This window comes from Myotis nattereri (genome assembly GCF_964212035.1).
Source record: "Myotis nattereri genome assembly, chromosome: 15".
NCBI lineage: Eukaryota > Metazoa > Chordata > Mammalia > Chiroptera > Vespertilionidae > Myotis > Myotis nattereri.
Window position 1 is genome coordinate 47,753,078 of NC_138090.1, and position 22,884 is coordinate 47,775,961.

At 46.1% G+C, this 22,884-nt stretch overlaps 1 protein-coding gene and 2 pseudogenes across 4 annotated transcripts in view; 1 reads left to right on the forward strand and 2 right to left on the reverse strand.

Annotated features, from left to right (window-relative positions):
* Positions 1-22,884, forward strand: part of SAE1 (SUMO1 activating enzyme subunit 1) — a 78,516-nt gene that overhangs the window by 38,846 nt on the left and 16,786 nt on the right. For both annotated transcript variants that reach the window (XM_081108192.1, XM_081108193.1), the window contains exon 6: positions 2,443-2,548. In XM_081108192.1, the coding sequence (XP_080964318.1) occupies positions 2,443-2,548 (106 nt within the window). The remainder of the gene's footprint in view (positions 1-2,442; positions 2,549-22,884) is intronic.
* On the reverse strand, positions 4,296-4,968 carry LOC308531360 (large ribosomal subunit protein uL1-like; annotated as a pseudogene). Its single transcript has one exon. The product of its transcript is annotated as a large ribosomal subunit protein uL1-like (transcript).
* LOC308531259 (small ribosomal subunit protein eS27-like) lies at positions 5,184-5,410 on the reverse strand (annotated as a pseudogene). Its single transcript has one exon. The product of its transcript is annotated as a small ribosomal subunit protein eS27-like (transcript).

Below are 22,884 nucleotides of genomic sequence, written 5' to 3' on the forward strand. Positions count from 1 at the left end.
GTTGGGGCACATACCTGGATTGTGGGTTCCATCCCAGGTCGGGGCATATATGGAAGGCAGCCCATCGATGTCTCTCCCCCCCGCCCCCCTCCCCTCTTCCTCTCTAAGCGTGTCCTCAGGTGAGGATTAAAAGAAAAAGTAAACTTCAAGTGTGTTTAATCTTCATTAACAATTTGGAATTTCATTTATAATATCCATTTTGGTCCTTAGTAAGCTATGTAAATTGCCTGGTAGCTGATAGATCTTGGTTCAGTAAGCCTCCTAAATTATACTCTTGTTGTTTTGAGTCAGTCTCTCTCTCTCCCTCTCCACCCCCCCCCCCCCGTCTGTTTTAAATATCGAGGGGGGAGGGGATTTGTACGATGCCGGTGTGTGTGTGTGTGTGTGTGTGTGTGTGTGTGTGTGTAGAGAAAGAGAAGAGAGGACCCATACCTCTGTAAGTTTGAAATTATTTATACACATCCATCTTAAACCCAGTAAAAGTAACCAGTACTGAGAAGCATTTTTTCCTGAATTGTCAGAGAGTAAGATGCCAACATAATGCCCCAACCATCATTCCCAGATATTTCAGTTTGTATTTTCTCAAATAAGTCATCCTTCATAACCACAACCACAACATCAAAATTAGGAAACTCATCCAGTTACATCATTACTGTCTAATCCTCAGACCCCATTCAAGTGTTGCCAGTTGCCCCAGTCATGTCCCTTTGGCAAAGGGTCCAGTTCAGGATCATGCGTGCATCTAGATTTTCATGGCACTTTTAAAGATTACGAGCCAGTTAGTCTGTAAAATGTCCCTTAGTTTGGGTTCATCTGATGTTCCCTTATGATTAGATTCCAGCTACACATTTTGGCAAAAATATCATGGTACGGATGCTTCTCATCACGTTCTGTGGTCTGGCGCATGATTTCCATATGCCCTTTACTGCTAATGTTCACTTTCATCATTTGAGTGAGATTATGTCTGCCAGACTTCTTTGAGTACAATTCCTCTTTCCCTGTGTGACTAATATGTATTTTATAGAGAGGTATTTTGAAAATATGTAAATATTCCATTCCTCATTAAACTTGATTAATTTTAGGTCTGTGGACTAATGGATTCTAGTTTATTTTAAGTGTTGCAATCTATTATTATTTCTTTTTACCCTCAAATTGTTCCAGATTTGACCAGTGGGTACTTCCTTAAGCTGTGTCCTGTTTTCTGTTTCATGTCCCCATCATTCTTTGAGCACTTCCTTGTTTCAGGGAATTGCATCTACATTTATTTCTTTATCTGTCCATACATTGAAAATGAGTTTATCCCCAAAACCACAGACTTCGTTCTAGTTTTCTCCCCATATTTCCAATTCTCTTCTCTGACATTGAGAAGCCTGGCTTCCCAGAATCTCAGTATATTTACTAGTTGCAGCCAGTCTGTGGATATAGTCACTCTCTCTGCTGTCCCTGGGGAAGCCCTTTTTATCATGCTCTGTCTCCTCCAGCCAGGCCCCCAGCTCCTCTACACACACACACTCTCTTTCCTGCCCTTCCTCAGTCCCAGTACATGACTTTGGATGGAATTGTTCAGGAAAGGGAAACCATTTTCTCATTCATATTTAATTGTTTACATTTTAAAGTATATATTATGGCATTTTCCAAGATTATTTGGTTTAGTTTAATAGGTTTTAGCCATACTTCTCCTACCACAGGGCTTTTGCCAATGCCATTTCCATTTCCATAGCCTGCAGCTTTTGTTTCATCCCTGTTGTTCTTTTTTCTTTTTATAGCTTTCTTTCAAAATATATTTTATTGATTTTAGAGAGGAAGGGAGAGGAAGAGAGAGATAGAAACATCAGTGATGATAGAGAATCATTGATTGGCTGCCTCCTGCATGCCCCCCACTGGGGATCGCAACCTAGGCATATGCCATTGGCCAGAATCGAACCTGGGACCCTTCTTTCCCCAGGCCAACGCTCTATCCATTGAGCAAAACCAGCCAGGGCCCGTTATTCTTTTTCTTGCTGTTACTTATTAGTGTTGTCATCCATCAGCAGCAGCAAACATTCCTCTACTGAGAAACATTTATTAATTTTTGTTCGTTTTTATTTACTATTAAAAAAAACTTTTATTGAATATCTCTAGACACATATTTTTCTTCGCTTTTATTTCTGTAGTGTAAATACAACCAGTAAAAGAAAGAACCAGAATGGTATTAGGGCTTTCGCTTTGCTCTGTCTTTCTTCAAGGCAGGGAGTATGTTATTCATTTCTGTGTCCCAGTGCCCAGAGGAGCACTCAGTAAGTGCTTAATAAACGTTTATTGGATTTGAGTGGCCTCAGCTTCCTTTAATGAACAGTAAACCTTAGATAATGTCATTTCTCTCAATGGTGAAGAGCTGTACTGCCTTGTGAGTTAAAGCCGAGCATAGTTTATCCCTGAGCTGTTTTGCCTTTTTTTCAACAGAAAGTGGTCTTCTGCTCCATTAAAGAAGCCCTGGAAGTGGACTGGAGCAGCGACAAAGCAAAGGCCGCTCTGAAGCGCACAACTTCGGATTACTTTCTCCTTCAAGGTGAGGGCTCGAGGCTTCCGGTGAGCCGGGAGCGCCTTGGGCTTTGATTTCTGCATATGTGGCTGCAGAGTCCAGATGGTTTCTTGATGTTCTCCCTGAGTTAGGTTCCTCTTTAGTTGATTCTCAGGGGCCACACATCTGAGTGAATGAAGACGAGGACCATCATGGAGCTCTGGTTTCTTAATCATTTTTGCTTTTTTCAAATCTCTTTTTTTATTTGTTGAAGTGACCTACCCTCTAAAGTTGATCCTGAGATAACAGTGTCATAAATCAAACCTTTTCTCAGCACCACTTTTCCCTCTACAGAGCACTTCCTTGGCCCCCAAACCAGTTTTCCTCTCCTGAAAGGTCTCCCTCTCTCCCTCCCTCCCTCCTTACTGGGGCGGAGGGTAGGGGGGCGGCAGGGGCTGTTAGCTAAGTATTGTTTGGCTCCTTCTGCTTGGCACTTTTAAGTAATTTTTTTAGTGTTGTTTTAAAAATAATCACTAACATTGAGTGCTTAGCACAAGCTGTGGGGCTAGATACTATTACTAACCCTTTTTTACAGACAAGGAAACTGAGGCACAGAGAGAGAAAGGTGACTCATTCTCCGTTACACTGCAAGCACATGTAAAAATACCAGTTTGTTAATTAGTGTAAAAATAACTCATTTACTGCAGAAAAGGCCAGAAAAGTAGAGAGAGAAAAAATCACCTTGACCTTCTGGGGATGTGCTTCCCAACTTCCTTCCTTTTCCACGCCCCAGTTCATGTAGCACAGCTACGGTATTGGAGGCCCTCAGTCACCTGTCCCAGGCGCCATGTGTTCATTCAGGCCTGCAAGAGTCAGTATCTCTGCAGAACCATCACCCTTTTGCAGGGAGACTCTGAGGTGGAGATGTAGCTTTTCTTTGTAAAATCTACCAAGCATTTTTGGTTGCATTTAGACAGTATTTGGTCTTCTTTCCCCAGGGAAGAGAGTGGAGCTGCATCCCTCCTCCTTCCTTCCCTTGGTCTGTGCAGACTCCAGGAACTCCCCCTCCAAGTCAGCACAGACGAAGTGCGTGCTAGCTCTCCAAAGGGAAATACATAAAGCTGTATAAAGCCTCCTTAATAAACTAGTAAGGAGATCAGACAGGGCTGAAGTTTATCTTTACATTATTTATGAGTAAAGCTCTTCCCATAGTAATTAATGGTGTTGACCCAATTGGGGACAAGGAAAGTTGGGGGATGAACTATTTTGAAGCACTTAATATCCATTTGTATAGAAATAATGAAATGGGTTAAGTAGGAATGAGTCTTTGCATGTGAGTGTAGGACTCAGAAAATAGCCCCTTTAAGGACTGGGGCAGTTCAGCAAGGAAGTGCTAACTGGAGTCACAGCAGCACCCTCCTGCCTGGAGTTCAGAGAGAGCAGCGGGCCAGCCCTTTGGGAGAAGCTAATTGCTCAGTGCCAGGCGCATAGAAAGCCTCAGTAAATAGTAGTTGTCCTTTTGCAAAGGTTTTGGGTATAGCTGCTTCTTATAAATTAGTCATGCTGGTCAACTGGTATTTGAGTTTACCATGATGTGGTGATTCCCAACCAGGGGCAGTTTTGCCTGCCAGACTGCTTGGTGTGGACTAAGTAAGGTTCCGGAAGTAAAGCGACATGCTCTTATGTTCTCATCCCCTGGTTCCTGCCAGCAGCTTAGAGCCCTCAGCTTGTAAGCATTAAGGTGACTCTGTGAGCACATCAACTCATTCTTGTTTAACGGTGGCAGTATGGTTTATTAAGCTGGGCCTGAGTGCAGGCGCTGGGGCTTGCCCCTGGTGCTCTTCATGTACAAAGCCTGAACGTTCTGCCAGTTCTTTTTGAGCAATGACACCAGGAAATTGACAGCTAAGTGGATGTTGTACACAAGCTCATCATCTGTCATCTTCACATGGCCAGCAGCCCCTGCCAGACACAGCACCTTCTTCATCTGGAACTTGATTGTGGTTTTCACTTCATCGACTTTGGCCACCATGTTCTCATTGTGGGTCAACAAGGAAGGGAACTTGCCAGCCTTATTCAGGCCTGGGCCCAGGATTTGTGAGATCTGCTTGATCAGAGACTCTGAAGCCAAAAAGGCATTGTACTTCTTGGCCAGCTTCTTGACCAGTTTCTTATTCTTGTTGAGTTTCTTCAACAAGAGTTTCCTCGATGTCCATGTGCGGGATGTCCACGGCCTTGGCCTCATCACAGTGCTGCTGGTCCCCCAGCGCACACACGGAGAAGTTGGGGCAGGGCGGGGACTTAAGCCTGACGGTGCCCGAGAAGCGTTTGTCCTTCTGAGGGTCATAGTTCTTCAGGCTGATCTGCAGCTCCACTGGCTCCAGAAACTTCCGGCGCTTGTGCTGGTTCCCGTGCAGGACCTCCCGCACTGTCTCGTAAAGGGTGTCACGGGAGACTTTGCTGCTCATGGTTCCTCGCGCTGCAAAAACCGGAAAAGAGCTCTTTAAAAGATTTTTTTTTCCATAATCAAAACTTTATTGAAAAATTGATACCAAAATAGGAGATCACTGTTGTATACTTACAAAATTAAATGTAATCGCATTATCCTGGTAGATTAACTAGAATTACTAACCTGATAAGGCTTTTTGTGATACAACCCAAATTCAGGAAGCTGTGTGGGTCATCAGTGTTGCTTTCTTCTAAATGAACATCCTTCCGTGAGCCTAGCCTTTCCTCCTGTCGGCGGGCACAACCACCGTCTGAGCGTGGCTGAACACCGTGGTGATCTTGTAGCAACCTGCACATTTTACATCCATAAAAGAAGAATTTGGACTTTGAACTAGCCGTTTCTTTTTATGTTTTTTCTTTCCCTCTTCCAAGGATGGGTGTAGTAAATCTCGCCAAAGGCATGTTGATCCTCTCGCAGGCACAGCCCGTCCCTTCCCGTCCTCTCTTTTTAATTTTTTAATTTTTACTGATTTCAGAGCAGGAAGGAGAGGGAGAGAGATAAAAACATTAATGATGAGAGAATCATTGATCGGCTGCCTCCTGCACATCCCACACTGGGGATCAACCCTGCAACCCAGGCATGTGTCCTGACCAGGAATCGAACCATGACCTTCTGATTCATAGGTTTACACTCAAACACTGAGCCACGCTGGTCGGGCACCTTATTCTCATGTTCAGAGAAATACTTATTTCAGTTTTCTACTCAGCCATTCATAGAACTAAGATTCTCCTGTAATTTGACCTTGTTGGACTTATGCAGGACATAGCAGCTTCCACAGGTGAACTTGCCTTCTGCCAAATACACTTGCCATCATCTGTCTTTGTGACCTTGGGCATAGATAAGTCAGTTTGCCTCTTTAGGATTTTATTTCCTCGCCTATAGACATGGGAGGACTATGTTAGCCAGCCTCTCTCTGAAATCTCTTCTCATTCTAAATAGTCAGTGAAAGTGTGTCTTGTTTTTCTGTATTTTTTATTTTTATGCTTTTAACAACTTTATTGAGGTATGATAAATAAACAGAAAGTTTACCCATTTTAAGTGTACAGACAGGTTTTGTGACCAGTCTCATCCTGAAAGTCACATAAATCGTTTTTAGTTTTTCCCAGTCCTGGGAATTTGTTCCCCAGACCTTTCTAGGAATGTGACTGGCCCACCTGCCTCAGGAATTCCCAGTGAGGACAGGTGTTTGGCTGTGATGCGCACCTGAGAATACCATACAGGGAACCTGACTTGGTTTCACCATTGGCGGACATAGGTGCTTGGTAAGGGTTTTTGGCATGAGTGGCTGGTATTGCTTATCTGGTCATTTACTCCACTCTGGAGGGAGAGCAGCCGGCCCACTGGTGACCCCGCAGGATCCTCTCACCTGTCTGCTGCCCCGGGCACCCAGCAGGCTTTGGATTCCAGTGCCGTCCTGGCCCCAGCCCGCCTCACATGTGGACGGCTCTTACTGCCCCGTCCACGATTCAGTGTCTGGGGAAGCAGCTGCCCTGCGTCCATGGGTGTGTGTGTGCCTTGTTTGGGTGCTGAGTGTTTTTCCAGTTTACTTACTAAGATAGTGGCCAGACTGAGCGCTTCCTGCTGCATTTTTCCACTATCTTGAGCGTTGGCCTCGCCATCTGTGAGCAAAAGGTCTCATCTTTTTATTATTCTCCCATGGCATGTTGCAAAACATTAAGCATGAGCTGGTTTCCTGTGGCAAAAAGTTGACTTTGATTTGTTCTTTTTGAGGTTAGTGTGAGTTTATCATAACAGGAGTGCTAAAAATATCAGGTCTGGTATGGAAACAGCATTCAGTTACCAGCATGAACAATAACAGGCAGGTTTAGTCCAGAGCAGGAAGAAATGGACTTCATCTCAAAATGAGAATTACTTAGCACAGAGTCCTTCTTCGTCTCTGTTCTGAAGACTCATGGAAAAGAACCTAGGCCATCTTTGAGCCACAGGGTTAAAGCTGCAAACAATCTTAGACCAAACATTTTTGAGCACCTTGTGTTGTGTGCCAGATCCCGTGCCTGGGAATCATCAGAGGAGGGAGAGGAATTCTTGTTGCCAGTGGAAAAGACAAACACAGATCATTCTGCTTCTCTCAAGGAGCGCTGTAACAGGGCAGTGGAAAAAGCTGTCGTGTTGTGCTGGTCTGTTTTTCAGTGTGCGGATTATTTCATAATCAAAAGCAAACTCTGGGAGCTCAGGGAACGGAGGGTGTGGCCATGTTGGGGAAGTTGGAAAGTCTTCATAGAGGAGGAGACTTCTGAGCTGGGTGTTAAGCGAGGCGGTGAAGAGGCGAGACCGTTGCCGGCAGAGGAGCCGACGTGTAGGCAAGGCAGGCAGCACTGCAAGCACCGTGTCCCCGTGAGACTGGACTGGGTGGGAACTGGCCAGAGATCATCAGGCCCTGCTTTTAGGCCTTTTATATTACAGCCAGTGCTTCTCTGGGAACATTTGTAAAATACAGATTCCCTGGTTCTCGCTCAGATTGACTGAATCAGAATAACTAGGCGTGGCTGGCATTGCCTCATTTCTGTAAAGCCCCAGGTTTCTGAAGGGTCAGCCAGTTAGCGGGAGACCATTGCCACAGGAGAACGGAACTCACGTCTGGTGTCAAAGCCTTGATGTACTATTTTAAAAATTTTTGTGGACTCAGACACTAGGGTGGTGGGGGCTTGCCCTCGGGGGTGGGAGTGGCCGGGGGGGTGTTCACTTGGGGGAAAACGGAGACATATGTAATACCTTAAACAATTTTTAAAAAAGGGTTTTAATTAATTTGATAGAAATATCGATTTGTTGTTCTACTTACGTATGCATTTATTGGTTAATTCTTCTATATGCCCTGACTGGGGATCAAATCCACAACATTGGTGTATTGGGACGATGCTCTAACTGAGCTTCCCGGCCAGGGCTGATTAAGTCCTGTGTGTCAAATGGCGGCATTACTACAGGAAAAAAAGGAACTAACCCATGTACTAAAGAGAAAAAAACTATAAACAAATATTGAATTCTGGTTAGTAGGTTTGTTTTTCACAGTGATATGGGTTAGTAATTCTGAAACTATGTATTCTAGAATTGAGCAAATAAATAGGTAAGTACAGGGTGGGGGCAAAAGTAGGTTTACAGTTGTGAGTATGCGAAATGCAGTTTATTCTTGTTTTAGTGATTAATTATTATTTTCCATACGAGCAACTGTAAACCTACTTTGCCCCACCCTGTGTATTGTGGATAATGTTTGTTTGTTTATTGCCAGAAAAAGGAGTTTCTCTAAATACGGAAAGTGGGAAAGGCTAGAAGGAACCCTGTGGGATTGGATTGGAATTAGAGTCATCAGGTGAAGCCATGGTTTTTTATTTGTAGCTATAGAAATAGTTGTGTGTGTGTATGTTTTCACATTTATACATATATATTTTCTAGCACTTGTTGAGAGGGCTTAGAAGCAAAGACACTCCAATAGCAATGAACCCACTTCATACCCAGATTATAATTGTTAGTATCCAAGAAAACAGGGATCCTTGGAGAAATGGTTGATTCTGGGGCTGGGGTAAGAAAATTATAGGTGAGCTTGGAATATCTGCTATGCCAGAAAATAGGGAAGTGCTCAAAGAATGGTGGGTCATGTCAACAGGACCCAGGAGCCAGCTTTTTGGGCCAATTAAAGGATCAAATAAATAATGGTAGTAATAGATTATAACCCATAGAATAAAATAAGAACCCATGAGTCTACACTGACAAGTAAATAAATGGGGGAAAGGAGAAAGTTCTTTTGTTTTACAGTAGAATAGTAAATGAAGCAGGAATGGTACAGATAAAATATCTGTATTTTCACCATAGTGCTAAAAATTATTTGTCAAGAGTCATTGATGGATGCTAAAACTAATGGGAAAGTGTGCTGTAAACAGGACAGTTGTCTCCTCCCACGATGCTTTGTTTATTTATTATTTTTAATCCTCACCAAGGATATTGTTTCCATTGATTTTCAGACATAGTGGAAGGGAGGGAGGTGGATGGAAAAGAGAAACATCGGCGTGAGAGAGAGACATCGATTGGTTGCCTCCTGCATGAGCCCTGACCAGGGCCTGGGCCGAGGAGGAGCCTGCAACCAATCTACATGCCCTTGACCGGAATCAAACCCAGGACACTTTGGTCCACAGGCAGATGCTCTATCCACTGAGTCAAACCAGCTAAGGCTAAAAATACATATTTTTAAATTTATTTTTATATTTCTTTTTTAAATATACTTTTTATTGATTTCAGAGAGGAAGCGAGAGGGAGAGATAAGAAACATCAATGATGAGAGCGAGTCATTGATCGGCTGCGTCCTGCATGCCCCACACTGGGGATCGAGCCCACAACCCAGGCATGTGCCCTTGACTGGAATCAAACCTGGGATCTTTCAGTCTGCAGGCCGACACTCTATCCACTGAGCCAAACCAGCTAGGGCATATATTTTTTTTATTGATTTCAGAGAGTAAGAGGGAGGGAGAGAGAAAAACATCAATGAGAGAATCATCGATAACTGCCTCCTGCACACCCACTACTAGGGATCAAACTCTCAACCTGGGCATGTGCCCTGACAGGGAATCGAACTGTGACCTCTTGGTTCATAGGTTGATGCTCAACCACTGAGCTACACCGGCCAGGCCCAAGATGCTTTTTAATACTGAGAGACACTTTAGAGCAGTGGTCACCAACTGGTGGTCCGTGAGGTCTGAAAGGTTGGCGACCACTGGTTTAAGGAAACCTTTGGAGCAGCGGTCGCCAACCGGTGGTCCATGAGGTCCAAAAGGTTGGCGACTGCTGCTTTAGAGAACACTGGCAGATTGTTCCTCAACCAAGAGATCAAAGTTAGCGTTCCAAGAATAGGACAAATGGATCTCATGCCTGCTGATAGTATGCACTGAGAAAGACACACACAGGGTTTCCTGTCCAAGTGTGTAAGGACACAGCACCACGCAGGAATTCTTGTCCAGGGCTGGTAGTCGGAATTTATTATGAAGAGACATCAGACAAACTCGAATTGAAGAATATTCTGTAAACAAAAATATGGCCTGTACTCTTCAAAGTATCCTAAAGGACTGAGGAACCCAATTTCAGGTAAAAGGCCAATGAAGAGACATGATAATGAAATGGCATGTAGAATCCTGGAGTGGATCTGAGAGCTGGGAAGATTTTTCTTTATGTTCTCAAGGGCGTTAATGGGACAATTGGTCAAATTTGATAAAGGTCCGTAGATTAGATGAGAATACTCATATCAGTGTTGATTTTGTAATTTTGATAATGGTTATGTAAGAGAATGTTCTTGTATGTAGGGGTGAATTTCAAATTATTCAGGAAAAATGTGTATGTATAGATAAAAATATAAAGAAATAATGAGTGCAGCCACTATGGAAGACAGTATGGAGTTTCCTTAAAAAACTGAAAATGGAACTCCCATTTGACCCTGTGATCCCACTTCTAGGAATATATCCCAAGAAACCAGAAACACCAATCAGAAAAGATATATGCACCCCTATGTTCATAGCAGCACAATTCACCATAGCTAAGATTTGGAAACAGCCTAAGTGCCCATCAGTAGATGAATGGATTAGAAAACTGTGGTACATCTACACGATGGAATACTATGCTGCTCTAAAAAGGAAGGAACTCTTACCATTTGCAACGTCATGGATGGAACTGGAGAGCATTATGCTAAGTGAAATAAGCCAGTCAATGAAGGAAAAATACCACATGATCTCACTCATTCATGGATAATAGAGACCATTATAAACTTTTGAACAATAATAGATTCAGAGGCAGAGCTGCCTCAAACAGATTGTCAAACTGCAGTGGGAAGGCCGGGGAGGGTTGGGGGGCAGGAGGTAGGGGGGTAAGAGATCAACTAAAGGACTTGTATGCATGCGTATAAGCATAACCAATGGACATAAGACACTGGGGGATAGGGGAGGCTGGGGGACTGTCTAGGGCGGGGGGATAAAATGGACACATATGTAATACCCTTTGTAATACTTTAAGCAATAAAAAAATTAAAAAAAAAAAAGAAAGAAATAATGACAAATGTGGTAGCATATTTACATTTGGGAAATCTAAATGCAGTTATTTGGGGATTCTGTATAATTTTTCTATGATTCTACAATTATTCAACATAAAATTTAAAATAACCAAATAAAGCCGGTTCTTAGCACCTGGGACAACCTTGATATTTGATGACCGGTTGAATAATGCCTGCAAAGGGCTTTCCGATCTGGACCGGGTCCATGGGAAGGGGACCCATTTAGCAGTGTATCCTCATCATCTCTACAGAGGGTGGGGGGTCTTAACCTGGTGTTCTTTGTGTACAGTTCTTCTGGAAAGGAGCCATATAGGTTTCCCCAGATTCGCCAGGGTGCCGAGAGAGCTCTGCCGTGGGAGAAATCCCACACCCCACGAGTGGAAATACAAAGCTTTGATGAACCAGGCAAGAGGTGTAGTGAGTACAACCCCACTGCTAAGCAAGGTGGGATGGCCTCCACCTTGGGCCCTTGCTCTGCAAAAAGTATTTCCTCTGGCATACAGTAGTGTTAGGCCCACTGTAGGGGGTATATTTGCATATAAACAAGTTTCCAGCTGCAAACAGGCCTTCAATTTTTGTCTAGAGCTGGGTAAGACCTTACTAGGAATACAAGCAGTGGCTTGGAGGCAGGTCCTAGAGGGGCAGAGGACCTCCCGTGGTGGCCTTTGGTGAGGCACTTTCTCCTGCTGACCCTGAGGTTGGTTGTGGATTGGATTAAGGATAAGGATTAAGGATAAACCAGGAAATGTTCTAATGGGCCGCCTATGTGCATCTGGAGCTGGGATGAGTCTGTTGGACCAATGCTCCAAATTGAGCTGTTACTGAGTTTTCTTCCAACCATTGCCCATCTTCTCTTCTGCAGACCATTAATCAAGTTCATTTAGAGTCCTAGGCAAGCACCATCTGTAGCACTCTATGAAGTTCAACCTAGACCCCTCTGTCCTTCCTCTTCATGTGCCCGGAGTTCTTCCAGAGGACTGATTGCCTCCCAGCTGCCCTCTGCCTCCCATTTTCCATTTTCAGTTACCAAACTAGTCTACTGAAAAACTAAAACCCTTCCATGATTTTATTTTGCCTTCAGAATACAATTTAGACTTCCTGGATTAACATCCCAGACTTAGGGCCAGCTGACTTTTCTTTCTCATTCCATCCCTTCTGCCCTCCTTGAACCCTACACTCATGTCAGACTATTTGTTATCCCCCAAACATCTGTCACCTCATGCTGTCAATCTCATTTCTATACATGTTCATATTCCTTCCCCCGGGAATACTGCTTTGGTCCTTCCCTCTTATCTTTACTGCTCAGCTCTGGTGTTACCTCCAAAACCTGACTCACTTGTTTGAGTTGGGTTTTCTTCCTCTGAAATCCCATCCCACCCTCTGGACAACAGGACTGACTTGAGGGCAGGGACCATAGCTCCTTATCTCTTGACTGTCCAGAACAGGGCTTGGTAGATGTACATTGATTGATTGCTGTGATCACCTGTCCTGTTTGGAGAATCTTGCCAAATTTTTTTTTTAATCAATTTTTTCCATGGCTTTTCAGAGAGAGTGGGAGGGAGAGAAGGAGTGGGTGAGAGAGACACATTGACTGGTTGTCTTCTGCACATGCCCCAACTGGGGAAGGGGAGTGAACCCATGACCCAGGTACATGTTTGGTGCCTGGGCAGACACTAACCATGAAGCAGCTCTGGCCAGGATGAATCTTGCCAATTCTTAACTTAAGGCTTTATTAATTTACTAGAGGCCCGGTGCATGAAATTTATGCATGAGGGGAGGCTGGGGAGGAAGGTCCCCTCAGCCCAGCCTGCACCCTCTTCAATCCGGGACCCCTTGGGGGATGTCCGACTGCTCTCTCAAAATCCTGGACCGCTGGCTCCTAATCGCTCAGCTGCCTGCCTGCCTGATCGCCCCTCACTGCCTCTGTGTGCCTGCCTGATCGCCCCTCACTGCCTCTGTGTGCCAGCCTGATCGCCCCTAAGTGACCCCCACTGCTGGCCAGGTCACCCCCAACTGCCCCCTCCCTGCCGGCCTGTTCACTTCTAACTGCTCCCCCCACCCCCCAAGCCTGGTCACCCCTTACTGCCCATCCGTCTCCCCCCCCTTCTGCCAGCCTGGTCGTAGGCAGCCATCTTGTAAGGGCATGAGGGTTAATTTGCATATTACCTCTTTATTAATTACCTCTTTATTATATAGGACTGGAGGCCCAGTGCACAACTGGGGCCGGGAAGGGACCATGGGAGGGCTCCAGGGTGTGTCCAGCCTGTCTCGCCCAGTCCCAATCTGCCCGACCCCAGCAGCAAGCTAACTACCAGTCAGAGCGTCTGACCCCTGGTGGTCAGTGCGCTTCATAGCGACTGGTCAAATGAACGGTTGGACACTTAGCATACTAGGCTTTTATTGTATAGGATAGGATTTGAGGCCTGTGTAAAGCCATCTAGGTGGTGCTCATTTGCATAGTTGACCATGACCTTTTCCCACTGTGCCACACGTGAAAGACAGGAAGTGTCTCTAAACCCCAGGGTTTGGCTGCAGGACTTTGCCTAAACCTCCACAGGGCTGGGGAACACTTCCACTCTCCTTTAGCTCCTTGTCTCCCGGCAGCAAGGGCCCGTCACTCTCCAGTAGCTCCTGTCTCTGCTAGAGTTCGCGAGGTCAGCCTAGGGGCTCTCCTTGGGGGGAATTTGTATCTTTTCTAAGATGACCGGTTGTTCTTGGTTCATAAATCTAGCCAAATGAGTTTGGAGTTCACGTCTGCTTTGTCCTGCCAGTAGAACCTTCTCAGTCACCAAAGCCTTGAGGTCTCCAGATTTGGATTTGGAAGAAAGAAGTTTAGGTCCCACCTCTGCCATATACTTCCTGGCCTTGAGCAAGTTCCCCCCACTTCATGGCTTCTGTTTTCTCATAGAAACGGAGATTTTTTTTTTAATATATTTTAATGATTTTTTCACAGAGAGGAAGGGAGAGGGATAGAGAGCTAGAAACATCGATGAGAGAGAAACATCGATCAGCTGCCTCCTGCACATCTCCCACTGGGGATATGCCCGCAACCCAGGCACACGCCCCTGACCGGAATCGAACCTGGGACCCTTCAGTCCGCAGGCCGATGCTCTATCCACTGAGCCAAACCGGTTTTGGCGAAACGGAGATTTTTGACAGTCCTCTCTTCCCAATGGTCATGTACAGGAGAGCCTTAGAAATAGTTCTATTTTTTCCTTTTCTAAGTTGTAAGTAAAGGTAAGGCAACTTAGTAAAATATTCAGATACCTCAGAGGAAACTGCCATTTCTTGCATATTCTTCCAGAACTTTCTAGCATTTTATACCTCACCACTGCATAGATTCTTTTGCAAGATTTCCTGTCGGCGGACACTTTATAATTTTTTAATTGTTGTAGGTAGACTTTAGGGAACTTCTTTAATTCCTCCTTCCTCAATTCTGCCTGCCCCCAGTACACTCCCAACTTCTCTGTTTTTATGATTTTTTTAAAAAATATATTTTATTGATTTTTTACAGAGAGGAAGGGAGAGGGATGGAGAGTTAGAAACATCGATGAGAGAGAAACATCGATCAGCTGCCTCCTGCACATCTCCTATTGGGGATGTGCCCGCAACCCAGGTACATGCCCTTGACCGGAATCGAACCTGGGACCTTTCAGTCCGCAGGCCGACGCTCTATCCACTGAGCCAAACCAGTTTCAGCTATGATTTTTTTTTTTAATTGACTTTGTCTCCAGGCCTCAGCTTGATTTGATGATCAGTTCTCTTCAGAAGGAGCTTCTTATTTTAGAACTTGTCACCTTTGTAAACCAGCCCGAAGGCAGCCATCCCCGTTTGGACCTAGTGTTCCCCAGGGGGTGTTTGGCCCCAGCAATGACAAGAGCTGCTGAGGAGGAGACAGCCACAGGGAAATGGGTTCCGATAATGGGGCAGCAGCTGAGCACTTGTTGATTTGCTGCTGTCATGACCACAGAGTTTAAAAATAATTTGTAGGGAGGGAGAAAGAAAAAACAGTGGTTTTGGGTTTTTTTTGTTTGGTGCCACTGCTTTATCTATCAGTGGTAGAGAGAAGGCAGACCACAGTCATTCAGAAAGGAAGGAGGCACTGTCATGCAGAGAGGGGAGGGCAGAGGTGACCCACAGTGCTGTTCGGCCATCAGCAGGTAGAGTGGTGAGAGCACCGACTCATAGGGCACAGGGACTGAATGAAGATCTGCCACATTGTGTATTGATAATTGTTGATTAGCACTCTGTGCATCATGATCACATTAAATCTTCACAGCGCCCTCGCGAGAGCAGATCTTATTGTGATCATCCCATTTTCACAGGAAGAAATTGAGTCTTGGAGAGGTTAAGTCATTTATCCAAGTTCTCTACACCCAGAAAGTGTTGAAGCATCACCGAACACTGCATATTTCAGAGCGCTCAGTCAGCTTTTAATTATTAGCATCACTAATAATAGCAGTATGTCCGTTTTTTCAAATCTGAACTTCACAAGAACCTTGTGACATTTTCTTAATCCCCTTTTGCAGATGGGAAACTAAGGCCCAAGGAGACCAGATTGCAATAATGGGCAACATTGTCAGCAACCTGCCTTGTTTTTCTTTGCAGGCCCACATCTCCCCCACCCCCGGCTTTAGCCTGTTTGAGCAGCTCTCGGGCCCCAAGCCCAGCTGCGATTCTTGTTTAAAGCCTCACATCTTTTCTCTGAGTGTCAGACAACAGTCACGGGAATGTCCTGTGCCATCTTCCCTCGGTGAGAGTGGTTGGCAGAGAGCAGCAGATGCCCAGAGTCAAGGTCATGTGCCACTCAAGTGCTGGGCTGGAGAAAAGACCCTCTCTCCCTGCTGCTTGTGACTGGGCAGGGTGGGTCTGAATGGAGAGGGCTCTGTCAGACTCGTTATTGAGTAGGGGGTGCAGTTGGCCAAGCTGATCCGTGAGGGGCCCTGCACTGGGCATGGAGCACTGTCCTTCTCTACATAATTCACCTCTGCGATTTAGAATTTTTTGTCCCCTTCTTTTGTAAATTGCAATATTTTCTTACTAGGCAGAATGTTCTACTTGAAAGGTGAGAGTTAAGCTCAGGAACCACTTGACACTTTTTAGAGGAGAAATAGAACATTTGGCTGCAGAGTCTTAATGGGTAGTTTGTGTTATTCCAAACTTGTGGGCTGTAGGGTGGAGAGCCAAACCTATTTGAAGTGATTTTTAACAATAAGCATGTTTTCTGTCTTGTCTCTGTTCCTAGGGAGACAGTATAACATAGAGGTTGGCAGTGCAATGACTTTTGAGTCCATTGTGATCCTGAGCCTCTCCAAAGCCTCAGTTTCCCACCTTTAAAATAGGGATGGTAACAGTTATACATAGAGGAGTATTCTGAATGTAGGATATCAAATGCCTTTTTAAGAAACTAAATGTTGCAAAAATCTTGACTAAAAACTGCTTAGACATAATCTTAGTAGCTGAATAATATTCATTCTGTCAGTGTATCATATGAAGCCACCCTATTATTGGATGTGAGATTATTTCCATATTTTCTGTAGTATAAATAACATGGCAATGACCTTTTTTAAAAATATATGTATATTTTATTGATTTTTTACAGAGAGGAAGGGAGAGGGATAGAGGGTTAGAAACATCGATGAGAGAAACATCGATCAGCTGCCTCCTGCACACCTCCTACTGGGGATGTGCCTGCAACCAAGGTACATGCCCTTGACTGGAATCGAACCTGGGACCTTTCAGTCCGCAGGCCGATGCTCTATCCACTGAGCCAAACCAGTTAGGGCGGCAATGACCTTTTTTTTTTTTTTTTTTTTTTTTAAATATATTTTATTGATTTTTTACAGAGAGGAAGGGAGAGAGATAGAGAGTTAGAAACATCGATGAGAGAGAAACATCGATCAGCTGCCTCTTGCACATCTCCTACTGGGGATATGCCCGCAACCCAGGTACATGCCTTTGACCGGAATCGAACCTGGGACCTTTTTAAAAAAGTATTTATTAATTTCAGAGCAGAAGGGAGAGGGAGAGAGGGATAGAAACATCAGTGATGAAAGAGAATCATTGATCGGCTGCCTCTTGCATGTCTCCCACTAGGGATCGATCCCGAAACCCAGGCAATATGCCCTTGACTGGAATCGAACCCCTGACCCTTGAGTCCACAGGCCAACATTCTATCCAATGAGCTAGATCAGCCAGAGCCGCAATGACCTTTATAAAGATCCTCAATACCACATTCTCATGTCATTCTCAAGACATATATGCAGAGCACTCACACTTCCACCAGCTCTGGGTGACAGAGCCGAACCCCGGCCTTCTTGATTAGGTTGAGTAATCTTGGTCTTTAATTTGGTAGGCAAAAAATGGCATCTGTTCTCAGGTCATTTCTGAGAAAAAGTACTCTCCTTTCCTCCATCAACAACTTCGTCTGGCTGCCTCAAATTCTTTTCAGAAGAGATTGAAATGTAAATAACAAGCGACAGCTTTCGCTCTCTGTTTTGAGCTGATATATGATGAGGTCATAGGTTGGGTTGCATTGAAGGGTGGCCAGGACTTGGAGCCCCAGGGGGCATTTCAGAGTAAGTCTTCGGGGGAGCCACTCTGGAAGTGATGCTCTGGAGCGAGAGACCCCAGTGCTGTGAGCCATGATGCAGGGGCTAAGAGTGTGCTCTCCGTGGATTCTGAGCTCTGCATTCAAGGGCAGGGCCTGGTGCCACCTGGGTCACTTCTGGGTCCCCAGCACAGCTCTGTGCTGAATGTGGGGGTGGAGAGCAGGTGCTCAAGACATGTTTGTGGATGAAAAAGATGAATGAATGAATGAATACACTGGCATTTTTTAAAAAAAATCCTTGCCCATGGACATGCTCATTGAATTTGGAGAGAGTGGAAGCGAAGGGGCGTGGGGGGAGAAACAGATCCGTTGCCTTCCCATACGAGCCCCTCTTGGGGATCGAATCTGCAACCTTTCAGTGTAAGGGATAATGCTCCAACCAACTGAGCCACCTGGCCAGGGCCACACACATACTTTTAAGTTTCTGGCTTAAAGAGAAAAACTAAGGGTGAGGTACATGAAGGGGGGAGTTTGTGGCGCCGGGGTGAACAGATGACCGGATGCTGGAAAAGCGGCTTCCTGAGGTGCTCCCGCCTTCCCAGTTCAGCCCTGTCCCTCCCTGAGCTCATGCCCGGGGGCTGGCTATTCTGCACCTTTAGACCAAAGGCATGGCCTTGAAAGCTGGACTCCCGTCTTGTTTCCCTCCTGAGGGCAGATGTGGTGTGCTGTGTATCTTTTTTGTTTCTCGGTGGGTATTCCATGTCTAGCATGTTTGTAAATACTTGATAAGAAATCCATCTTGGGCCGAAACCGGTTTGGCTCAGTGGATAGAGCGTCGGCCTGCGGACTGAAGGGTCCCAGGTTCGATTCCGGTCAAGGGCATGTACCTTGGTTGCGGGCACATCCCCAGTGGGAGGTGTGCAGGAGGCAGCTGATCGATGTTTCTCTCTCAGCGATGTTTCTAACTCTCTATCTCTCTCCCTTCCTCTCTGTAAAAAATCAATAAAATATATTTAAAAAAAAAAAAAAAAAAAAAAAAAGAAATCCATCTTGGGTATCCTGAAACTATTCAATTCGATTAATAAAAGAGCAGGCCTGGTTGAGAGCCCTCGCCCCTTACGTGTGACTGTCTCCCTTCCCCAAACATTTAGGCTTCCCATGAAGCCTACTTTCTTGGTGCCTACCAGGAGGCACGCTCATGTTAGGCATTAATTAAATAGTAGTGAACAAAATAGAAACGGTCTCTGCCCCACAGAGCAAACATCTAGGGGGGAGAAGCAGGCCAGTCCTTGTACAAGTGAATTTACACAGATGATTGTAAGATAAACGGAGATTAAGAGTACCTGTAGTCTCCAGAGCTCACAGCTGCATTAGTGGTGGGAACTCAGTTAACCGAGGAAGTTGCGCATAAACAAGCATGTCAGCTCCAAGGGGCAGGCAAGCTGGGTTGATGGCGACTGGGGAAGAGTAGCCACAATCCTGGAGTGTTGGCACTTACTAAATTCTTACACTGTGCGTGGCGCTGTCCTAGGTGCTCTACGTGGATTAGTTCACGAAATCCTTAAACCCTGCAAGATAAGTGCTCTTATGATTCTTATTTTATAGAAGAAGTCCAGGGACATTGTCACTTGCCCAAGGTGACAGTAAGTGGAAAAGTAGGGGATCCAGCCAAGGCAGTCAGTCTGGCTCCAGAGCCGAGCTCCTCACTACTGTACTCTGCTGCCTGCCCATTCCTAGGAAGGACCTCGCAGAGAGAAGGCAGCGGTGTTTGGGCTGGTTGGGGCGGGGGCCAGGGGGCACGTGAGAAAAGCAGGTGGTCCTGCCCTGTGGCCGGGAGCCTGGCTGCTACATACACTGCCCATTCTACCCTCATAACTCAGAGCTCCTTTTCAGGTTCCCGCCTTTTATAAACTTACTAGAGGCCCGGTGCACAAAAATTTGCACTCGGGGGGTGGGGGGTCCCTCAGCCTGGCCTGTGCCCTCTCGCAGTCTGGGACCCCTCGGGAGATAACGACCTGCTGGCTTAGGCCTGCTCCCGGGTGGCAGAGGGCAGGCCCAATCCCTAGGTGCAGCCCCTGGTTGGGCTCAGAGCAGGGCTGATTGGGGAGTTGGGGCGCCACCCCCTGTCATGCACAGAGCAGGGCAATCGGGAGGTTGTGATGCCACCTCAGTCACGCTCAGGGTAGGGCCGATTGGGGGGTTGGGGCACCATCCCCTGTCACACTCAAGGCAGGGTCGATGGGGAGGTTGCGGCGCCACCCCCTGTCACTCACAGAGCAGGGCGCATCAGGGGGGTTGGGGCTCTGTACCCTGTCACGCACAGAGCAGGGCCCATCAGGGGGTTGGGGCGCTGCCCTCTATCACCCACAGAGCAGGGCCGATCGGGGGTTGGAGCGCCGCCACTCTCACACTCAGGGCAGGGCCAATGGGGAGGTTATGGCTCTACCCCATCACACACAGAGCAGGGCCCGTGGGGGGGGTGGGGTGGTTGGGGCGCCGCACCCTGTCACACACAGAGCAGGGCCGAGCAGGGGGTTGGGGCGCTGCACCCTGTCACACACAGAGCCGCAGGGCGATCAGGGGGTTTGGGCGCTGCCCCCTGTCAGGCTGATCCCGGTGCCGGGAGCCATATTACCCTTTTACTATATAGGGTAGAGGCCTGGTGCACGGGTGGGTGCCGGCTGGTTTGCCCTGAAGGGTGTCCTAGATCAGGGTGGGGGTCCCCACTGGGGTGCCTGGCCAGCCTGGGTGAGGGGATGATGGCAGTTTGCAGCTGGTCACACACCCTTCAGGGTGGGGGTCCCCACTGCAGTGCCTGGCCAGTCTGGGTGAGGGGCTGAGGGCTGTTTTCATGCTGGGGGTGACTGAAGCTCCCAACCACTCCTTTTTTTCTTTTTTATTCTGGGCCAGCTTTAGCTTTGAGGCTTGGCTCCAGCTCTTCGGCCTCCGTTGCTTAAAGTAGGTTTCTGGCCTTTGCTTACAATGTTGAGATCCTGCTGGCTGAAGCCAGGTAGGTTTTGTTTAGCTTCTATATTTGTTACATAGTTGCTTAGAGTTGCAGCTCAGAGGCCTGCAGCAGCAGGCGGAGAACGTTGGAGTCCTCCGTCACTGAAGCAAGCAAGCCTCATGTTAGTTTCAAGCTGCCTGGCTGCCGGCCGCCATCTTGGCTGGCACTTAATTTGCATATCGCCCTGATTAGCCAATGGGAAGGGTAGCGGTCGTACGCCAATTACCATGTTTCTCTTTTATTAGATAGGATAAGTAGTTTGGATTTGCCACCCTCACCAAATGCTCTGTGGGGGCAGAGTGTGTATTGTGCTCTCACCTGCCCAGCTCAGGGCCTGGCACAAAGCCATGCTTAGTACGTACTTATTGAATGAACAGTTAACTACATGTCAGACCTAGTGTTTTGCCTTAGAAGATAGGCAGTTGTCTAAGAGGATAACTATCTTCTTGGAAGTTTATGTCACACAGAAATAGAGCTGGTTTCCAGGACGTTTCCAGAGTGCACGGGAGAAGGGTTATCGATAGGTTGGAGCGCGCCAGAGACTGAGGCAGGGGTACCTGACACACAAAGCCTTAGCTGTCAGTCAGGCAAATGAGGTTTTTATATAGATGTAGCTTTCCCCTTTAATTGAGCTGTTTTGGGGGACAGAAATAGAGTTGGGGCTTATTTGCAACATTGACTTTATTTCCTATAAAAATACTATTTTTTCCGATGACCTTAGTGATTATGCTAAATATAATCACACTGTTTAAATGCAATAAGATATTTGTCTAAAGAAATACAGTGATTAATAATACTCCTTTCCAAATTCCTGTAGTCATAGCAATCTGGTATTCTGGTTCAGAATAAATATGAATTTGAGTTCATTTCTTTTTGCAGAATTAGTAGTTAATCACATGTACACAGTTTTCCTTTTAGTACATGAAAAGGTGCTTGTCTTTTTTGTTACATGGGCAAGACCTGAACTTCAGCAGAGACACCAGCCTGTCATCTGTAGCAATAAATGTCATTTTCCTGGACTTCAGCAACCTGAGTTAATTAAAAGGTTCAGATGAAGTTAATCAGGTTTGGGACTCTCATTTTGTGCACTGTTTTGATGCGATTCAATGAGTCATCTTTTGGCAGAGCAGCTCTCCATTCCTGAGTTTGATCTTAATGGGGACAGTTTTATAATCTGGAAGCTGGTGGGGAGGTGCTCTTCAGAAATGCAGAGTCAACACTGATGTGTGTGTGTCTGGCTATTTGGGAGGGTGGAGAGCAGAACAAAGAGGAGAATTTAATAAGCAAGAACTCGTCAGGGGCTAGGGTCAGTTCTGAGCCCAGAACATGGGCTTCTTCCCACCCCCGTTAACTGGAGTGCTGACATTCGAAAAAGAGTGAAAAATACAGCTTCTGTTTGCTTTGCTACAAATAAGTGGCCTTCTGACTGGCCTCCTTCCCAGAGGCCCTGAGAGGACTTCAGATGTGGTCAGCGAGGTATCTGGCTGGTGCCAGCCTGCCGGCCCTCATCCAGGCGGCCTGCACCAGAGAAACAGCGGGGCCAACTGCTGGCTGCCTTCACTCCTCCTGTTAGTGCCATCTTACTTCTTTCTGAGATGAAACTGGTCTTACTCTCTGAAGATGGATGGGCAAGGTTTCGTATGGCGTCCGCCTTCGCTTCTCACCCACTGAATTAGTAACTTAAAATTAATGGGCCAGTTGAGAGAGGGCAGGGCCTATCTGGAAAATGCATAAAAATGTGGTTGAATGGGAGTCCTCTGAGGTGAGGGGCAAAGAGCCAGACCGCTTGGAATCCTTGGGGCTGCATTCCTGATGGTCCTGCCATTTCTCCTGGATTCGATTAGGGTTAAGAAGCACAGAGTCTAAATGCCAGAGTTGGCATTTCTGCACTAATACTTATTGACAGTTACACTGAACAAGCCACTTAACCTCTCTGAACTTCAGTTTGCCCATCTATAAAGTAAGGAGAGTAACAGGACCTTCCTACCTCACCAGGTTATTGTGGCTGAGTGTTAATTATGTAAAATGCTTGGCACATACTAGGCACTGTTGGTTTTACTATTAGGATGGTTTGAGCTTTCTCCAAGGGCTTATATTTAGCCAAAAGATGAAAAGCTTTGTGGTGAGAGCTGAAAAAATGACCCTCTCTTCTTCCTTCCGTATGACAGTTGATGCTTCTGTCCCAGTGACAAAGAAATGAGAGCATCACATGGGCGGCACCATGTGGGGCCCCCACTGCTGTCCACCACCCTGACGGCCTGAAATTAAGCAGCCT